The following is a 17,629-nucleotide window of genomic DNA, read 5'->3' as shown; positions in this document are numbered from 1 at the left end:
AATAACAAGAAGGGCTGGACGGTGGTAATCGGCTTTAGTCCCAGTACTTGAGAGGCAGAGGCAGGTGGATCTCGAGTTCAACACCAAGCTGGCATACAAAGCGAGTTTCAGAACCTCTAGAAACCCTGTCTGGGGAGATAAAAAGGGGTGGGTGCGGAAGAGATGGTGCAACAGTTAAAAGCACTTGCTCTTAAAGGGGACCCAGGTTCACCTAGCACACCCATGTGCCAGTTAAATACCTTTGCGCCACATGTAGGGGCTGGGTCTAATGCAAGAGCAGCAAGTTCTCTTAATGCTGAATCATTTCTCTGGAAACCCCTCCCCCTCCACTGTATCTTTATAAATGGGAGTAGTAATTTACATGGGCTTTAAAGTAGTTTGACTATATGGAAAGCATGGCTCATTGTGCCATCATAAAGAATAAGAGCCAAGAACCAGGGAGATGCCTCATTGGTTAAGAAGATTTGTTCCTCTTGCAGAGGATTTGAGTTTAGTTCTCAGCACCTACACGGAGATTTCCAACTAATTCCAGTTGTCCTCTTCTGGCCTTGGTTATGTCTGCATAAATAGATGCAGGCAAAACACTTCATGCTTGCTAGTTTTTTTAAAAACAGATTGCAAAGAACACATACGGGTTATGATTATAGTACCACCTATGAGCAGTATGAAACAGCATTGTGTGGGAAGGAAAGTTCCACAAGAGGTCACTGTAAATAATACTTAGTAAAACAAGCCTACTGTGGCTTTTTCTCAGGGAAGACCAATCAATGAATCCATAAAAATGTTCCCAATTCACCCCCATCCACCCATTGACTGGACTCCCCTTCTCATCATGGACTTGCTGAAAGTTTAGGCAGGACCTTGGCAATCTTGCACTTCCAAATACTGTGACACGTAATACTTTTTTCCAGTAAATACATTTGTTCTCTAATGGCCTCCACATCTGGCCAGAGTGCAGACAGTGTCTCATTAAACACTGTACCTTTTGTTTTGAAACAGGCTAGTTTTGAACTCCTGCCTTTGCCTCTCAAGTGATGGGATAACAACACGTGAGCCACTCTCATGCCTGAGTTTAGCATCGCACAGGTCTTGGCATCTGTCAGGAAGACTAAAGGCCTAATAAGTGCATTCTTCCACTGGACAGACTACCTAGAAAGTAAGTTCTAAAATATTTAGAAACAGGAAGCCTTTGAAACGGATTCAAGAAGGGGGTATTCTGAAGATAATCTGGATATATTTAGGAGTATTAGCTGATCTTTGATATGAAGAGGAAAGGTGAGGTGCATACCTGTAGGATGTTCAAATACCACGCCCCTCTACCTGGCATTATTACGGTCAAACACAAGACACTTAAGAGCAGGTAGCTGTGTTGTCTGTTCTATTCACAGTAGTCTGCAGTGTGTGCTTTTTGTTTAAACATGCTTTGACAGATAAGGAAACAATACTGCTGGAAGGACAGCCCCCAAGATGGGGAGAGGCATCATGGGTAATGATCAGGAGAACTTTCCTGAGCTCTGGGTTCATTTCCAGGAAGCCAGCCTCCATTTCCAGTGTCTGGGGAGTGTTTGAGCAGGGAGCAGGGACACAGGATCACATCTGGTCTCCGCTTCTCTCTGGTGGCCAGAGGAAATCAGTATGGCCAAGAACTTGAACACATTTAGAACCTGGGAGATTACTCATTAAAGTCCTGGGTGACTTAAAAACACAAGTGCATTTGTGCCACAGGTCCCTGGACTTTCCTACTGTAATTAAGACAACTTACAGAAGGGTTTGTCTGGGCTTGTGGTTCCAGAGGGATAAGAAGCCATCATCACCGAAGGGAAGAGTGGGAACCAATACCAGGCACGGTGGCAGCAACACCTGATAATAGCCCTTCTGTACGTGTTTGTCCTTTTCTCATTCCCAGTTTCTTAGACCAAACTGTAGGATGAGGCAGGTAGATAGATGGTTGTGAGCTGCCATGTGGGTGCAGGGAATTGAACCTGGATCCTGTGTAAGAGCAGCAAGTACTCTTTACCGCTGAGCCATTTCTCCAGCTCATTTTGAACTTGTACATTGATGTTTTGCCATGGGTATTGGGTCCCCTGGAGCTGGAGTTACAGACAACTTGTGAGCTGCCATGTGAGTACTGGGAATTGAATCTGGGTTCTTTGAAGAGCAGTCAGTGCTCTTAACCACTGAGCCATCTCTCCAACCCTATTTTTTTTAAAAAAAGGTTTTCCTAGACAGGGTTTCTCCGTGTATCTCCTGTCCTGGAACTCACTCTGTAGACCAGGCTGTCCTTGAATTTACAGAGTTCTGTCTGCCCCTGCCTCCCTAGTGCTGGGATTAAAGGCGTGTGCCACTACTGCCCTGGCCATTTTTTTTCTTTCTTCAAGACTGGGTTGCTTTGTGTAGCCCTGGCTGTCCTTGAACTTTCCCTGTAGACTAGGCTAACCTCAAAATCACAGAGATTGGCCTGCCTCTGTATTCTGAGTGCTGGATTAAACGCATGCTCCACTACTGCCAGACTTTTGAACTTATTCCCCAGTTTATGGTGCCATTTTGGGAGGCTGGAAATTTGAGAGGTGAAGCCTAGCTAGCCGAAGTAGTAATAAGAACTAGTCTTTGAAGGGTAGTTTTTGTTGGCTGTCTTGGTAACAGTGATGCTAACAAGGCCCTGGGTGACTACATGGAAGGTAGCCACTGTATTCTGGGGGATTAAGTTGTCAACCACCAACTTCAAAGAAATGAAACCTGGTCATCATGAAAATCTGAAGGAAGTAGGCCTCCTCTTATGTACACTTGGGCCACAAATATGTATATAGTCAAGAAAAAAATAATTTTTATTTATAAACTATATTATCAATAAGCATAGCCTCAAATAGTCAAAAATGTTCACTTAAGATTTTTAAAATGATAGTTGTTTGTGTGTCTTTTTTATAATTATTACAATTTCAACACATTTCAATATTCTTACTATCCAGTATGAATCCAGTTCTGCCTCACTTATCTTTATTATTTTTATATATAATACAAATTTCAACATATTTCACTATTGTTACTATCCAGTGTGAATCCAGTTCTGCGTCACTTTTTCTTCACCAGATTATACACCAGGGGTGAAGGCTTCTTTGTTTTATAGGCCACACTTTTCTTGATGCGTTGTCCTTTGACGTTAACAATATACGGCAGGACAGGGGGCTGGACGGTCAGAACAGTTCCTGCAGGCGTGTAACCTCGGAGATGCAGTGTGCCCTTAGAGTAAGGTGTTACTGCAACCCAGCCTATGAGACATCAAGAGAACATAAAATGCTGCTATTGTCTCAGTAAGGAAATCAAATCAAACCATACACGACAGGAGATGGCTCAGGAAAAGCACTTGTCATACAAGACTGACAACCTCAGTCCAATTCCCAAGACTCATAAAAAGATAGATAATCCCAGCACTCAGGAGGCAGAGGCAGGCAGATCTCTGTGAGTTTGAGACCAGCCTGGTCTACAGAGCTAGTTCCAGGACAGGCACCAAAGCTACTGAGAAACCCTGTCTCGAAAAACCATTAAAAACAAAACAAAAAATGTAGTCATAGTTGGTGAGCTTTCTGATGCAGGTGCTGGGAATGAACCAGGTGCTCTTTTTAAAATTTGTTTTTCACGACAGGGCTTCTCTGTAGCCCTAGCTGGCCTCGAACTCAGAGACCTGCCTGTTTCTGCCTCCTGAGTGTGGGGATCAAAGGTGTACAACACCATACCCAGCTGCAGCAAATGCTCTTAACCGCGTAGCTGTTAAGCACGTTAGGCAAGGTTTTACTCTAAAGCTCAGGCTGGCTTAGCACTCACTGTGTTGCATAGGTTGGCCTTGCACTTAAAGCAACCCTCTTGCCTCACTGATGGGATTATAGATGTGAGCCACCATGTCCAGTTTTTTTTAACTTCTTAATTGCTGGGATCACAGGTGTGCTACCATACCCCGCTTTTTATTTTTATATTTGATATTAGGCCAAAGGCATCTTTGCTGAGCCAGAGTCTCATGTAGAATAGACGGGCTTCCAGCCAATACCTTGCAAATGCTGCGTTTAGGCACATGTCACCATACATGGCCTATGTTGTATTTTAAGAGTATATTACCTCCAGGTGGTGGTGGCACACGCCTTTAGTTCCATCACTTGGGAGGCAGGGGCAGGCTACAAGATCTCTTGAGTTCGTGGCCAGCCTGGTATACAACCTGAGTTCCAGGACAGCCAGGGCTATGCAGAGAAACCCTGTCTCAGAAAAAGCAAAAAGCAAAACTAAAACAAAGAGTACTTTACCTGCAGAGGAGAACTTGATATCAGCTACTGCTTCAGACTCGCCGCCTCCTTTTAATGTAATGTCTTCAGCCACAAGAGGAGGGAACTGTGCCATTCGTTCTTTTCCACCCATCGGAACCTTTTAATAAAACAAATTAAATTCCCTGTTAACTGGGTTTGGGCATGGTGGCTCATACTCTGATCCCAGCACTGAAGAGGCAGAGGAGGGGAATCTCTGAGTTCAAGGCCAGCCTGGTCTACACAGCTGACTACTAGGCCAGTCAGGGCTACGTAGTGAGACTCTGTCTCAAACAAAACGAGCTGGTTTCTTACTTGACACAGCATCAAGGATGACCTTGAACTCCAGATATTCACGGTTCTACAGCTGGAGTTCCCTAATGTTGGAGTTACACACACCTGGCTAATTTTTACATTTTCAGTTTCGTGAGCATGGATACTAACACCGCTCCACTGGGTGCGCCTGTAATGACTGCAACAGCTGTTGTCATTATCACTCAAAAGCAGGGGGACCTCAGAGGAGTCCCAGGGCTGGCAGGATGGCTCAGCAGGTAAGTGCACTTTTGAAGCAAGCCTAGTGACACCACCTGTGTGTCCTCTGACCTCCGTGTCCTTTGTGACATGGGTGTGTGAGCACGCACACATGCACACTAAATAAAGCAAATTGAAAAGCAAACAGAGCCAGGCACAGTGGTCTTTCATCTTAGCACTCAGGAAGCAGAGCTCTCGGAGATCCAGGTCAGCCTAGACCCCGTAGCAAATTTCAAGACACCAAGGACTATATGCTTCAAAAAAGGAACAAAACGAAAACATGAAGAAAAGGATGAAGATTGCCTTCGGCACTTAATCTTTTCCACTTCTCAGGAGACAGGCACAACACGGAGAGGAGTAGGAAGTGCACAGCTTTGTATAGTGTGCAGTCAGGGAGACATACGAACCCAGGCAGTCTGGTTTCAATATCTTAACTAGTGCGCTTGCTGATGCTTTCTTAAGATCCTTGCACTTGAGAAGCAGAGGCAGAAAGCTCAGGAGTTCAAGGCCAGTCTTGGCTACATCAGCAGCCAGCACTGTTATATGAGAAACTTTTTAAACATCAAAACAAAAATTTAATTTTTTTTTTTATGTTTTACTTGTATGTAAGTCTGTGCACCACATGGGTGCTGCCCAAAGAGGCCGGAAGAAGTGCTCGAAAGTGACCTGCGATCATCTGGAAGAGCAGCTGTACTCTTCTGAGCCATCTCTCCAGCCCAAACAAAAATTCTTAATATACAGTGTGCACTGTCCAAATGGTGCATAGGGCCTATCTTCAGACGAGCTGGAAACAGACTTCAGACAACTGGGCTTGGTGAATTTCAGTGGGATAATGAGGGCCAAATAGGGCTATAGCAATGGGACACGAGGCAAGAGTAAGCTGGACTGTAAAGAAAAGGAATATTCAGGACATTTTATTTTTTAAATAAAGAGGAGAACAATCAAGACACAGTCTAAAGTAAGAATTAGAAGAGGAAAAAGAGGAAAAAGCTGTGAGAACAAGTGTCTGGGACTAGGAATGACACAGGGAAGCTTTTCTACTCAGTCCCGTGCTTATCAATCACTACTGAGATCTTAGTTTGTTCTTCATCGTATGCAGATCGCCTCTCTGCCGCAGCATGGTTTAGCATCACTTGGGGTTTACACACGCTAGATGCCAGCAGCATCCTCTCAACCGTGACAAAAGCTGTAACTTCTTTTTCTTTTGTTTTAGAATTCAGTATGTACATCAGGATGACCTCAAACTCATGGGGATCCACCTGCTTCAGCCTCTCACATGCTGGGATTAAAGGTCTGTGCTCTGCCTCCCAGCTCCCATGACTTCTTTTCGCCCATCTTGACCAATACAATTTTCTGTAGTAATGTGACTATCAGGTGCTTGGAAAGTGGCCCGTGTGATTAGAGAAGCACGTTTTGTATTTGTTGTAATTTTAGCTGGAGTACTTAAATGTAGGTCGCTACGTGTGGACAGTGCACCACAGAGAGAAATACACTGCTGTGGCTTTGTTGGCTCAGACCAAACCACTCTTTGCATGCAGAGCCCAGTTCTGCTTTTTAACTGGGATGCTCAGAGAATGAGGGGCGGTAAGCGCTAGCTGATGCAAACTGACAGGTTATCCACCCCGGGCTCCATCAGCTGCTGTGGCTACACAGCCATCAAGCTGCACTGCTTACCTGCAGTAACTCGTGGCCTGCGTGCTTCTCATACACAGCATCTGCCTTGTCCAAGGACGTGATATGAACAGGAAGGAAGTTGGAAGCCACGACTGTAAACCAAGCTGATTGATCTCCCTTAAGAAAGAAAGGAAGAAGTTATTTCACAGAACAGATAACTTGGGAACGGGCACATTATGATGCACAACTTAAGAAAGGAGAGAGGAAAGCTAGGTGTGCGGTGCTTCCTTCTAATTCCAGCAATGGAGGCAGAGCCAGGAGTTCAAAGACAACTTCAGTTACAACATTTGAGTTTAAGATCAGCCTGGGGTACAAGAGACCCTGCGTCAAAACAACAACAGCAAAAAGAGGAGAAAACAGAAACTAACCAAGTCCTCTTTCAACTGTATGCAAATTATTATTATTATTATTATTTTGGTTTTTCGAGACAGGGTTTCTCTGTGGTTTTGGAGCCTGTCCTGGAACTAGCTCTGTAGACCAGGCTGGTCTCGAACTCACAGAGATCCGCCTGCCTCTGCCTCCCGAGTGCTGGGATTAAAGGCGTGCGCCACCATCACCCGGCTGGAACTATCCTTGTAGACCAGGCTGGCCTTGAACTCACAAAGATCCTCCTGCCTCTGCCACCCGAGTGCTGGGATTAAAGGTGTGCGCCACCACCGCCCGACTGTAAATTATAATAATGTCTTTAAAAACAGGTCATAATACAAAAATAACATATTTTAACAATTCCTGTAAATTGTAAAACTAAGACTTCTACAGACTTGATATTATAAAAAACAAACATGCATGGTGGCAAACCTGCAGGAGGCTGAGGCAGGAAGATGGTGAATTCAAGGCCAACCTGGGCAAGATATGGAGACCCTGTCTTAAAAATTAAAGAAATAGGCAGCCTCTGATGGGTTGGGCTCATGCTCCCTTCCCTAAGCCCACAAGGGTCTGATCTGGTGAAGGAGGAGCCCTGGGACTGTTGATCAGACTCACCCCTTAAAAGATGTGTGAAAAAGGCCAAGGGAGAGAAAAAAATCATCAAAAAAAAAGTGCCAACAGAAGGGAAGAGGGCAGCAAAGTGGCTGACCAGGAAACTACAGCTCTGCCTGCAGAAGATCAGAATCTGGCCTCTGAAGCAGAAACATGGAGCCACCTCCCGCTAACCATCCACCATGTCTGTCATGGTCCTGTCTCCCTTCTTGTACAATTCAAAGGGACATTTGTATCACTTATTCTGCAAATGGGATTTTTTAAAAAAATATTTATTTACTTATTATGTATACAATATTCTTTCTGCCTGTATGCCTGATGGCCAGAAGAGGGCACCAGATCTCATTTCAGATGGTTGTGAGCCACCATGTGGTTGCCAGGAATTGAACTCAGGACCTTTGGAAGAGCAGGCAGTGCTCTTAACCACTGAGCCATCTCTCCAGCCCGCAAATGGGACTTTTTATTTTATTTATTTATTTTTTATTTATTTATTTTTTTGGTTTTTCGAGACAGGGTTTCTCTGTGGCTTTGGAGCCTGTCCTGGAACTAGCTCTGTAGACCAGGCTGGTCTCGAACTCACAGAGATCCGCCTGCCTCTGCCTCCGAGTGCTGGGATTAAAGGCATGCGCCACCGTCGCCCGGCAAATGGGACTTTTTAAAATAGACTCAGAAGCATCTTTAAAGGGAGTGGCAAACCACAGCTCATCCATTTTTAAAGTGTGAATGATTTTAAGAGGTGAAATGACTTGCTGGGTGTCGGAGAGGCTGCAGCTGTCTCAGCGGTCTGCACAACACTGCCCAGTTTTATACCCCACAATAAAAACTGGGCAGAACCAAACCAAAGCAAACCAAAAGCAATCTGGAGTCTTAGTCATGCATTTGTGTCAATCATATCTAGTCTCATGTTTCTAGAACTGTTTCCTCCAAAACTACTCCTGGGTCCTTGCCTTGTTGCGAATGTTACGTATTTGGTTGTGGCATTCCTTTCCTAACAAGTGTGGTAATGTGCTGTGAAAGATGGACATTTTGAGTGTGTCCTGTATGTGAGTGTATCCTGTATGTGAGTGTGTCCTGTATGTGAGTGTGTCCTGTATGTGAGTGTGTCCTGTATGTGAGTGTGTCCTGTATGTGAGTGTGTCCTGTATGTGAGTGTGTCCTGTATGTGAGTGTGTCCTGTATGTGTGTCCTGTATGTGAGTGTATCCTGTATGTGAGTGTGTCCTGTATGTGAGTGTGTCCTGTCTGTGAGTGTGTCCTGTATGTGAGTGAGTCCTGTCTGTGAGTGAGTGTGTCCTGTCTGTGAGTGTGTCCTGTATGTGAGTGAGTCCTGTATGTGAGTGTGTCCTGTATGTGAGTGTATCCTGTATGTGAGTGTGTCCAGTATGTGAGTGAGTGTGTCCTGTATGTGAATGAGTGTGACCTGTCTGTGAGTGTGTCCTGTCTGTGAGTGTGTCCTGTATGTGAGTGTGTCCTGTATGTGAGTGAGTCCTGTCTGTGAGTGAGTGTGTCCTGTCTGTGAGTGTGTCCTGTATGTGGCATAAAACTGTGAGTCAGCGGAAGTGAGGGTTGAGTGTTTGACGGTTAAGTGATGTCTGAAGGACAGCTTGCCAAGTTTGAAGATGGAACATTATTGCAATAACTGTTCAAAAAGAAGTATGTGGGGGGCTGGAGAGATGGCTCAGTGGTTAAGAGCATTGCCTGCTTTTCCAAAGGTCCTGAGTTCAATTCCCGGCAACCACATGGTGGCTCACAACCATCTGTAATGAGGTCTGGTGCCCTCTTCTGGCCTGCAGGCATTCACACAGACAGAATATTATATACATAATAAATAAATAAATATTTAAAAAAAAAGAAGTATGTGGTGGTTCTTCAGGGTTTTGGTACAAGTGCTAAGAACGGAAATCTCTGTGTACTGATCCTCAACTAATAAAAATCTCAGTTGTAGAAAAACAACAAAAAACCCAAAATAACAAACAAAAAAATCTAAAAAACCAACAAAATAATACTGGTAGTTTATATCCAGTATTAAAAACAACAGGGAAGGACAGGGGAGATGGCTCAGCAAGGAGCAGTTCTTATAGAGGACCTGAGTTTGTCTCCCAGCATCCACATCAGGCAAAGTGCCTGTGGCTCCAGGTGGTCTGGTATCTTCTGGCCTCACTGGGTTCCCACACACAAATGTTACAAAAACTCATGCAGGAACATGCACACAAATAAGTAAATCTATCTTTAAAAAGAAAACAATAACAGCAGCAACAACAAAAGACCCATGGGGGCTGGAGTGATGGACCTGGGTTCAATTCCCAACACCCACATGACAGCTAACAACTATCTGTAACTCCAGTTTCTGGGGATCTGATACCTTCACAACAATCCACATAAAATAAAGTTAAATAAATTATAAAAAAAAATTAAAAAACAACAACAACAACAACAACAAAAGACCCAAAAAAACCAAAGCCACCAACAAGGAAATGGCCTATTTTGATTGTCACTATGTAGTTAGGTTTAAAATATTAATGTCATGACTTTAATAACATTTGCAAGGGTTCTGGATAATACACGGCTAAATTTTCAACAAAAGTCAAGAAATGTTCTTGGCAATGAGTGGTAAGTTACATGCCACTGAATATATTCATGTTTCATTTTCTTTTTCTCTTCTCACTTTGGAAGAAATGGAGAGCAGTTCCCTGGCATCCCCAGAATTTAATGGATATTAACCTTAGGCCTAAATATATGTATCATTTCCATGCGAAATATAGGAAATGGACAGTATCTCATCTGAAAGGCTAAGCTATAGTGCCAGGTGGAGGTGGCCCACGTCTTTAATCCCAGAATTCGAGGCCAGCCTGGTCTACAAAGTGAGTTCCAGGACTGTGGGGCTACCTGCTAGAGGGACCCTGTCCTGAAAAGCCAAAACCAACCAAACAACACCAATAAAAAACTCCAACCAAAAACAACAACAACAAAAAGCTGTTATATAAGGGATTCAATATCCTATTAGTGGTAGTTTTTTTTTTTTTTTAATTGTTTTGGCTTTTTTGAGACAGGGTTTGGTCCTATGCAGGTTTCCTCACTGTTCTTTCTTTTTTTTTTTTTTCAAAAGATTTATTTACTTATTAAACATACAGTGTTCTGTCTCCATGCATGCCTGCAGGTCAGAAAAAGGAATCAGATCTCATTACAGATGGCTGTGAGCTACCATGTGGGTGCTGGGAATTGAACTTAGGATCTCTGGAAGAGCAGTCAGTGCTCTTAACTTTTGAGTCATCTCTCTAGCCTCTGTTCATTTTTCAATAGCATAGATTTTTCTTACCTCTAGGAAATCTATTCGGGCTATAGCACCCAAAAATAGAACCATTCTTGGTTTGAGAACAAATGTTCTTGGCACAATAGAATGTGTTGGCAAAACAATATCTACTTCTTTTTCCGTTAGAAGATTTAAAATCTGTAAAGCAAAAGACAAGATTTATTTAGAGGATTACTTTCATTTAACATATTTTGTGATTTACTTACAAATTTAAGTACCGAAAAAATGTTCAGATTTCATAATAAACCAGATTATGTTCATTCACCACACGTAAAATTATATATTGTCTCTAACTTAACTATTATTCTACTCATTTCACAACTGTGTGTTAGTGGCGAAACAACATGATGGGTGTATAAGACTTTCCTATGACAGCGCTATTCCCCAAATGTCAAAATTGTTATGTACCCCAAAATACTGTTCAGTCACTAATGGAAATGTATGCTCAGGTATTCAGGTAGCAGTAGCGTCCAGCTTTAAATAACGGACATTGTAATCTCAGGTCCTAAGGATTAAGTATGCAAGCATCAAATGCAAAATGATTTAAACCTACAAATCTCAGTTCTGGGAGGCTAAGGCAGGATGGCTGTCATAATTTTAACGCTAGCCTGGACTATGTAGTATTTCCATCTACTTTAGGAACAAGTACACAACTTGATCCTCTCTCTCCTGAACATCTGTCAAACATCGGTGCAGTGCATCTTGGCTTGGTAGGGCATCAGATCCCCTGGAACTGGAGATATAGGAGGCTGTGGAAATGGGAATTGAACTTGGCTCCTCTCTGGAAGAACAACGTCTACAGCCCAACAGCAAACACTATCAACCACTAAGCCATCTCTCCAACCACAGGATCAACGTTATTAAAGAGACTGAAGAAAAACAGAAAAGATAGGAACACATTCTGATAAGATTTAAGGAAGATAAAATTCATTAAAAAATGAATTCACAGTAGCTATGGAACCAACCTAGGTGTCTACCAATAGAGGAATGTATAAAGAAAATGGGTTTAATATATATAGGAAGCTTGAGTAGCTAGAATGAATGTAGTTATGTTTTTTTTTTGCAAAAAATGGATGCAAGTGGAATAAATCATACTAAGCAAAATGTGTGCACCATCGTGCTTAGCCAAATATAGGCTAAATTTACTTAGACAACAGCCAAGTTGAGTAAAAGGGTGGATAATGGCAGGATAGGTAGAATTAACCCCACTCTAAAAATATGGTCACTTGACCACTTAGCACCTAGAGTATTTCAAGATGTGTCAAAGGAAATACATATCATGTTTGTTCCACACAGTTTTGAAGAACAATGGGTACAAGTAACTGGGAGACTTTCAGTAAAATCTAAAGAACAGACAAGAAATAGCTGAATACCCTGGGAGTGTGCATGTTATTGCTCTGATAAGCTGTCATCACCCACTTCAGCTCAAACTATATGACATTATGAATGACATATTTTCAAGGGAATTCAAGCATAAACTCAGAAGCTTTACTGTACTATTTATTACTTCTAACCTTAAAATATAGGAACCTATAACACGTCTTCCTAAGGTAATAACCACAATGTTAACACTGTTGTTTGCCTAAACTAAAGGAACCCAGAATCTGATGGCATGTAGATTCACCCTTGGATTGCTTTTATAAAGAAACCACAGTCGCGTTTTCAAATGGAAGCCCACCTCTTTTCTTGTTTTGGCCAGTTAAGACAGTACATCTACAATTAAAAGTAAGTATTTCTAAAAGCAACTAAACACATACACAGTTTTCTTTTGTAATCCCAGGGGTATCATAAAACCAGTGGGCGTCTTTCACGTCTTCTGGGGTCAGTTCTACTTGTTTGGTACATGGGCGTGCAGCCACAACAGGCTCATTTCCCATGTCAAAGGCCAACGAGTCGGCATCAAACTCAAAGGGAACTTCTTCCTTCTGTTCTGTGGAGTATGAGAATGTTTTTCCAACTCTTCCTAGAACAAATTAAACCAAGGTTATCAGACATTCCTTTAATGCTTTGATTCTGAAAATATTTTTGAGATGGGTTCTCTGTACATAGTTCAAGATGGTGTTAAACTTGCGATTTTTCTCTCCTCAGCTTCTATAGTGATAGGCAACAGATTACATGCATGCATGTGCGTGTACACACACATATGTATACATAGATATATGTATTTATCTTGGCTGTTGTATTTGGAAAAGATCTCATGTAGAGCAGCAGGTTTGCTGCAAAACCACCATGAACTGAGAAGGTTTTTTTTCCTCTCCTATGTGTTGGGATTACAGGTGTGTACCTGATGCCCCTGAAGACCTCCCTACCTCAGAGACAGGGTCTCAACATGTAGCTTTCTTTGGTGGTCCTGGAACTCTCTATGTAGACCAGAATGGCCTTGAATTCATAGAGATCCACCTGCCTCTGTCTCCCAAGTGCTGGAACTAGAGGCAGGCAATACCATGCCAGGCCCTGAAGACACTTCTTAAGCTTGCCTTATAAATATTTATACACTAAAACTATGTGTATAAATATGAAACTGTGGCTATGATTATAGTTGTGTCTTCTTTTTCACAGATAATGTGAGTCGTTCCCTTGCACGTCAGTTGTGTTTCAGGCTAGGTGGCCCTTCTTTTCCATTAATGAAATCAGAAGAGAGATCAAGGAGATGGACAACCTAGCTAAAGAACTTTACTGCCTCTGCTGGTTTGGGTTTCCAAGCAATAGTAACCTTTCCTACAAAAAGCCTATATTCCAGAACCGGAAAGTCTTTTCCTGCAAAAAAATGGCTAGCCCCAACAACTTTATCATGGAACCAATAAGATTTTTTTCTAAAGAGGAAGAATGCACTGTGGGGACATTTTGTTTATGATCTAACAAAGCTTGCCTGAAGATCGGAGTGCAGAGCTAGCCACACTGCTAGACATAGAGGTTAGGCAGTGGTGGCAGACACCTTTGATCCCAGAGGCAGATGATCTGTTAGTTCAAGGCTACCCTGGGCTACACGAAATTGATCCAGTCTAAAATAGAAACAGCTCACACAAAGGTGATCCCAGAACTTGGGATCCCAGCATTAGGAGGTGGGGAGGAGATGGGAGCTCAGTGCAGTCTGAGGAGGCATTCTGAGTTCAGGATCGCCCTCAGGTAGAGGTAAGAACTCTAGTGGTTGGCTGCTCTGCTTCTCTGATCCTTCAGCCTTCACTTGCCCGATAGCTGCCTCTGGGTTTTATTATTAAGAACAGTTAGAATCTGTGCTATAACGCATACCTATCATGTAACCATGCTTTTTCAGTTGATTGAGCTCATTTTGCTCTTCCTCACTGAGATCTTCTTCAGCTTTGGTCGCCTCTTCTTTAAGCCTTCTTTGTCTTCTGAACATTCTGTAAGGAGTCGGGTTGCAAATGGGAAACTTGAGGAGGTTTAATGTAGTACCTGAAATACCAAGAGTAAGGTTTAATGTAGTACCTGAAATACCAAGAGTAAGGTTTAATGTAGTACCTGAAATACCAAGAGTAAGGTTTTAAAAACAGGAGCGTGGAAGAAGAAAACCAAACACCTCTGATTTTTTTCATTTAACCTTCATGACAACCACTATGTAATTATTTCCACTTTACAAGGAACTAGGCCTAGTAACTGGTTCATACGCGAACTCAGAATCTGAGTACAAATTTCCCAAGTCTGTATTATTCCTGCTTTTCACCATTTATCCTCCAGTACATCCAGGGTCATAGGCAGCTTTAAGTTTGAAGTGCCAAAGGGCAGTTAAGGGGAGTTAAACTCTGGTTTCAAGGGGACACTTCTGTCAAGCTAATTCCTAGGACTGGAACTCCCCAAGTCCATACATTTCCCCTTAGCTTCTTCCTTCAGAGAGGCTCTTAAACCCCACATCCTCAGGCTCTTTCTCTCCAGCGTTGTAATGACTGGACAGAACCACCATGCCATGCTATCAGTTTCTTTTACTCTGAATACTGACATTTCTTCTCGAGAAATCCCCACCCTTACCGCATCAACTCTTTCATGTCTAGTATAAATAAATTCAAGGGGTGAAGAAGGGTCTTAGAGTAGATGGGGCCTATGTATCTAATTCACCGTAGCCTCCAGCTATGTAGGCGAGAATGACTTTGCTCTCCTCCCAATCCTCCTGTCTCCACCTCCCAAGTGCTTAGGATACAGGAATTTGCCACCACATCACATCTCGTTTACACGTTACTGCATACTAACTCAGGCTTCGGCAGTGCTAGCCAAGCACTTTAGTAACCAAGCTTTATCCTCAGCCCCCCTAGAAACATTTCTATTAGAAAATCACATGTATTGAATTTCCAAGCGCTCAACTGTCACAAGAGGTATGAGCAAAGTGGGGAGAAAATTTTGAAAGGGACGGCTCCAGGCAGCTCAAGATGGACATGTAAGGGTAGATGTACTAGGTGCCGGAGAGAAGTCTAAGTTCTCAATAATGGGGCCTCACCTGGCCAGGGGGAGATGGTGGCCCTGTCGATGGCTTCGGAGCCCTTGGCGGTGCAGTAATCAGACTCCAGGAGTGTGTTAAAGAGAGTGGACTTGCCGGCGTTCGTGGTGCCCACTAAGTAGACGTCGCCGCGGTAGCGCCAGGAGCGCTGAAGTGCAGAGATCAGTTCTTCCACGCCATAGCCAGTCTTGGCGCTGATCAGCCGCACGTCCTTGACCACGGTGCCGGCCCTGGTCGAGCGATTCCGATTCCTTTCCTTGTCCTGAGGCTCATCCCCGGCAGGGTTCTGTGGTCCTCGGTGGCCAGGAGCCACCACGAGCCCGGCCCGGATGCAGTCGTCCCACAGCCGCTTCCGCAGCCGCTGCAAGCAGCCAGGCGCGTCCTGGGGCAACAGGTCCACTTTGTTCCCCAGTACGAAGACCTGCTTGGGACCCACCAGCTTGGACAGGTCGGGTAGCAAGGCGTCCGGCAGGTCGAGCAGGTCCACCATATAGAGCACCAGGGCGGGCCCCGGGCGCCGCAGCGCCGCGCTCACTAGCTCCAGGTACTGCTCGCGACTCACCCGCAGGCGCAGCGCACGTCGGTGATGCACCAGCAGCCAGCAGCGCTGGCATACCGTCCGCGCCGGGCCGCTGTCCGCCCGTGTCGCATCGCGGAACTTCTCCTCCGGCAGGTAGCCGGGCAGGCTGGGGTGCTGGCAGTGCAGCTCGGCCCCGCAGCCGGAGCAGTACACGCCGCTGGGCGGCACCGTGGTGTCTGGAGGAAGCTCGGGGACCTGCAGAGACGCGAGGCCTGCCCGCAGCTTCCGCTGAAGCCGCTCCTCCCGCCGCTGCAACCTCTGTCGCTCCTCATCCTGCTGCCGCTGCTGCAATTCCCGCAGCTCTCTCAGCTGCTCCTCAGGGTCCGGCTCCGTCGGGACGTACTCCGGGAACAGAAAGCGCTCCTCCGTGTCGGGGCCTTCCTCGTAGTCCTCGGTCTCCGTGGAGCTAGGAGGAAGCCGGCGGCCCAGGGAGGCTGGGCTCTGGGAGAAAGCGGCCGCCCACTTCGCCCCCAGGAGCCACCGTGCATGGCCATGGCACGCTGCGGTCGGCGCCGAGCCCCGCAGGCGCCCGCACAGCAGCCTGCAACCCAGGCGCGCGGGCAGCATGCGGACGGCCGGGAGGGGGGCGGGGCCTCGTGCGCGCAGCCGTGCGCGCGTCCGAGGAGCTCGTCGGTCGGGGACGAGCGGCGAGGGAACTGTCCAACGGCGTGACTAATCCTGCATTTCTCGCGATGAAAGCTCCGAGACTCGAGAATTCACCCTGCGACGGCGCGGACTAGATAGAGCCGGCTGGGCAGGAGCGGCTCATCCCACACCCAGAGCCTGGCTCTCATAAATCTCCTTTACCCAAACCAAGTGTCATTTGTGCAACAACACTGAAAAGTCACGCAACAAGAAACTTTCATTGACTGGATCCAACTTCTGGCCGAAGGAGCGGTCTTCAGCTGCAGCCAGAGACCCAGAATTTGCACTCGTGCAGTTCAGACCCCCGCCAATCGCGCAGGCGCACATCTCACGGAGCTGCCCCCGCCCCTTAAGGCGCGGAGGATGCTGGGAACGCCGGAGACGGAAATTGCTTGCTCCGACTCAGAGTTTGCTGCTGCAGGTTTCGCCTCCGGCTTTGTGAATTGAATTCGAGTTAAGCGGTCCCCAAACCTTTGGCCAAGATGTATGACGCCGACGAGGGTAGGTGGCCGCGTAGCCGGGACGGCGGGGGACCTGCGGGGATGCAGGGTCTGCGCCTGCTACCCCATCCCGCCGTGGCGCGAGCCCCGCAGCCCCGTTCTTAGACGCTGGGCTCGCTAGCGGTGTGGGCTCAGGGAACCGGGTCGCGTTCCGGGTCCGCTTGGTGGCTGCCTGCATGCCTGCGGTTCAGTGTGCCATCACCTTCCCGGATCGACATAGTTATAGTGTGCAAGTGTTTGTGAACATTCGGGTGTTCTGACGTTGATAATTTCCTAATCATCCCAGTCCACTTATTGAATAGCTAGGCACTTTTGCTCTTTCTTTTTTTTCGATCCACGATCCAGAGGCTTGAACCCAGGGCCTGCACGTACTCTGCTTTTGAGCCATATTCCTAGTCTGAGGTAGCTCAATTTTTTTTTTTTGACCACGTCCTCTTGCTAGATATTGTTATACCCTGGAAATATTAGGGCAAAGAATGTATATCTGGGTTGACATTCCATCACACTCTCTTCAGTTTAAGTAAATGCCTAAAAAGATGGTCTTCAATTATTCTCTTAATCCTTACATATAGTGAGAGGGATAAAACAAAATTTTGATACCTAAAAAAATTTTCATGGGGGCTGGAGATACGGTTCAGCAGTTAAGAGTGCTTGGAACTTGAGTCAACAGAACCCAAGT

At 45.3% G+C, this 17,629-nt stretch overlaps 2 protein-coding genes across 2 annotated transcripts in view; one reads left to right on the top strand and one right to left on the bottom strand.

The window, feature by feature from the left end:
* Positions 1 to 2,801: 2,801 nt before the first annotated feature.
* Positions 2,802 to 16,497, bottom strand: Noa1 (nitric oxide associated 1). Its single transcript, XM_075942888.1, has 7 exons — positions 15,226 to 16,497; positions 14,028 to 14,192; positions 12,536 to 12,741; positions 10,785 to 10,916; positions 6,492 to 6,608; positions 4,290 to 4,407; positions 2,802 to 3,266 (listed from the first exon to the last, which is right to left on the bottom strand). The coding sequence occupies exons 1-7, from the start codon at positions 16,370 to 16,372 to the stop codon at positions 3,070 to 3,072; spliced, it is 2,082 nt and encodes a 693-aa protein (XP_075799003.1). The 5' UTR covers positions 16,373 to 16,497; the 3' UTR covers positions 2,802 to 3,069.
* Positions 16,438 to 17,629, top strand: part of Polr2b (RNA polymerase II subunit B) — a 32,969-nt gene continuing 31,777 nt past the window's right edge. Inside the window, exon 1 of the mRNA XM_075942887.1 lies at positions 16,438 to 16,951. Within this exon, the coding sequence (XP_075799002.1) occupies positions 16,933 to 16,951 (19 nt within the window). The 5' untranslated portion in view covers positions 16,438 to 16,932. The remainder of the gene's footprint in view (positions 16,952 to 17,629) is intronic.

Source organism: Microtus pennsylvanicus, chromosome 12 (genome assembly GCF_037038515.1).
Source record: "Microtus pennsylvanicus isolate mMicPen1 chromosome 12, mMicPen1.hap1, whole genome shotgun sequence".
Taxonomy (NCBI): Eukaryota; Metazoa; Chordata; class Mammalia; order Rodentia; family Cricetidae; genus Microtus; species Microtus pennsylvanicus.
The sequence above is the reverse complement of the archived record's forward strand: the minus strand, read 5'-3'. Positions and strand labels throughout refer to the sequence as shown.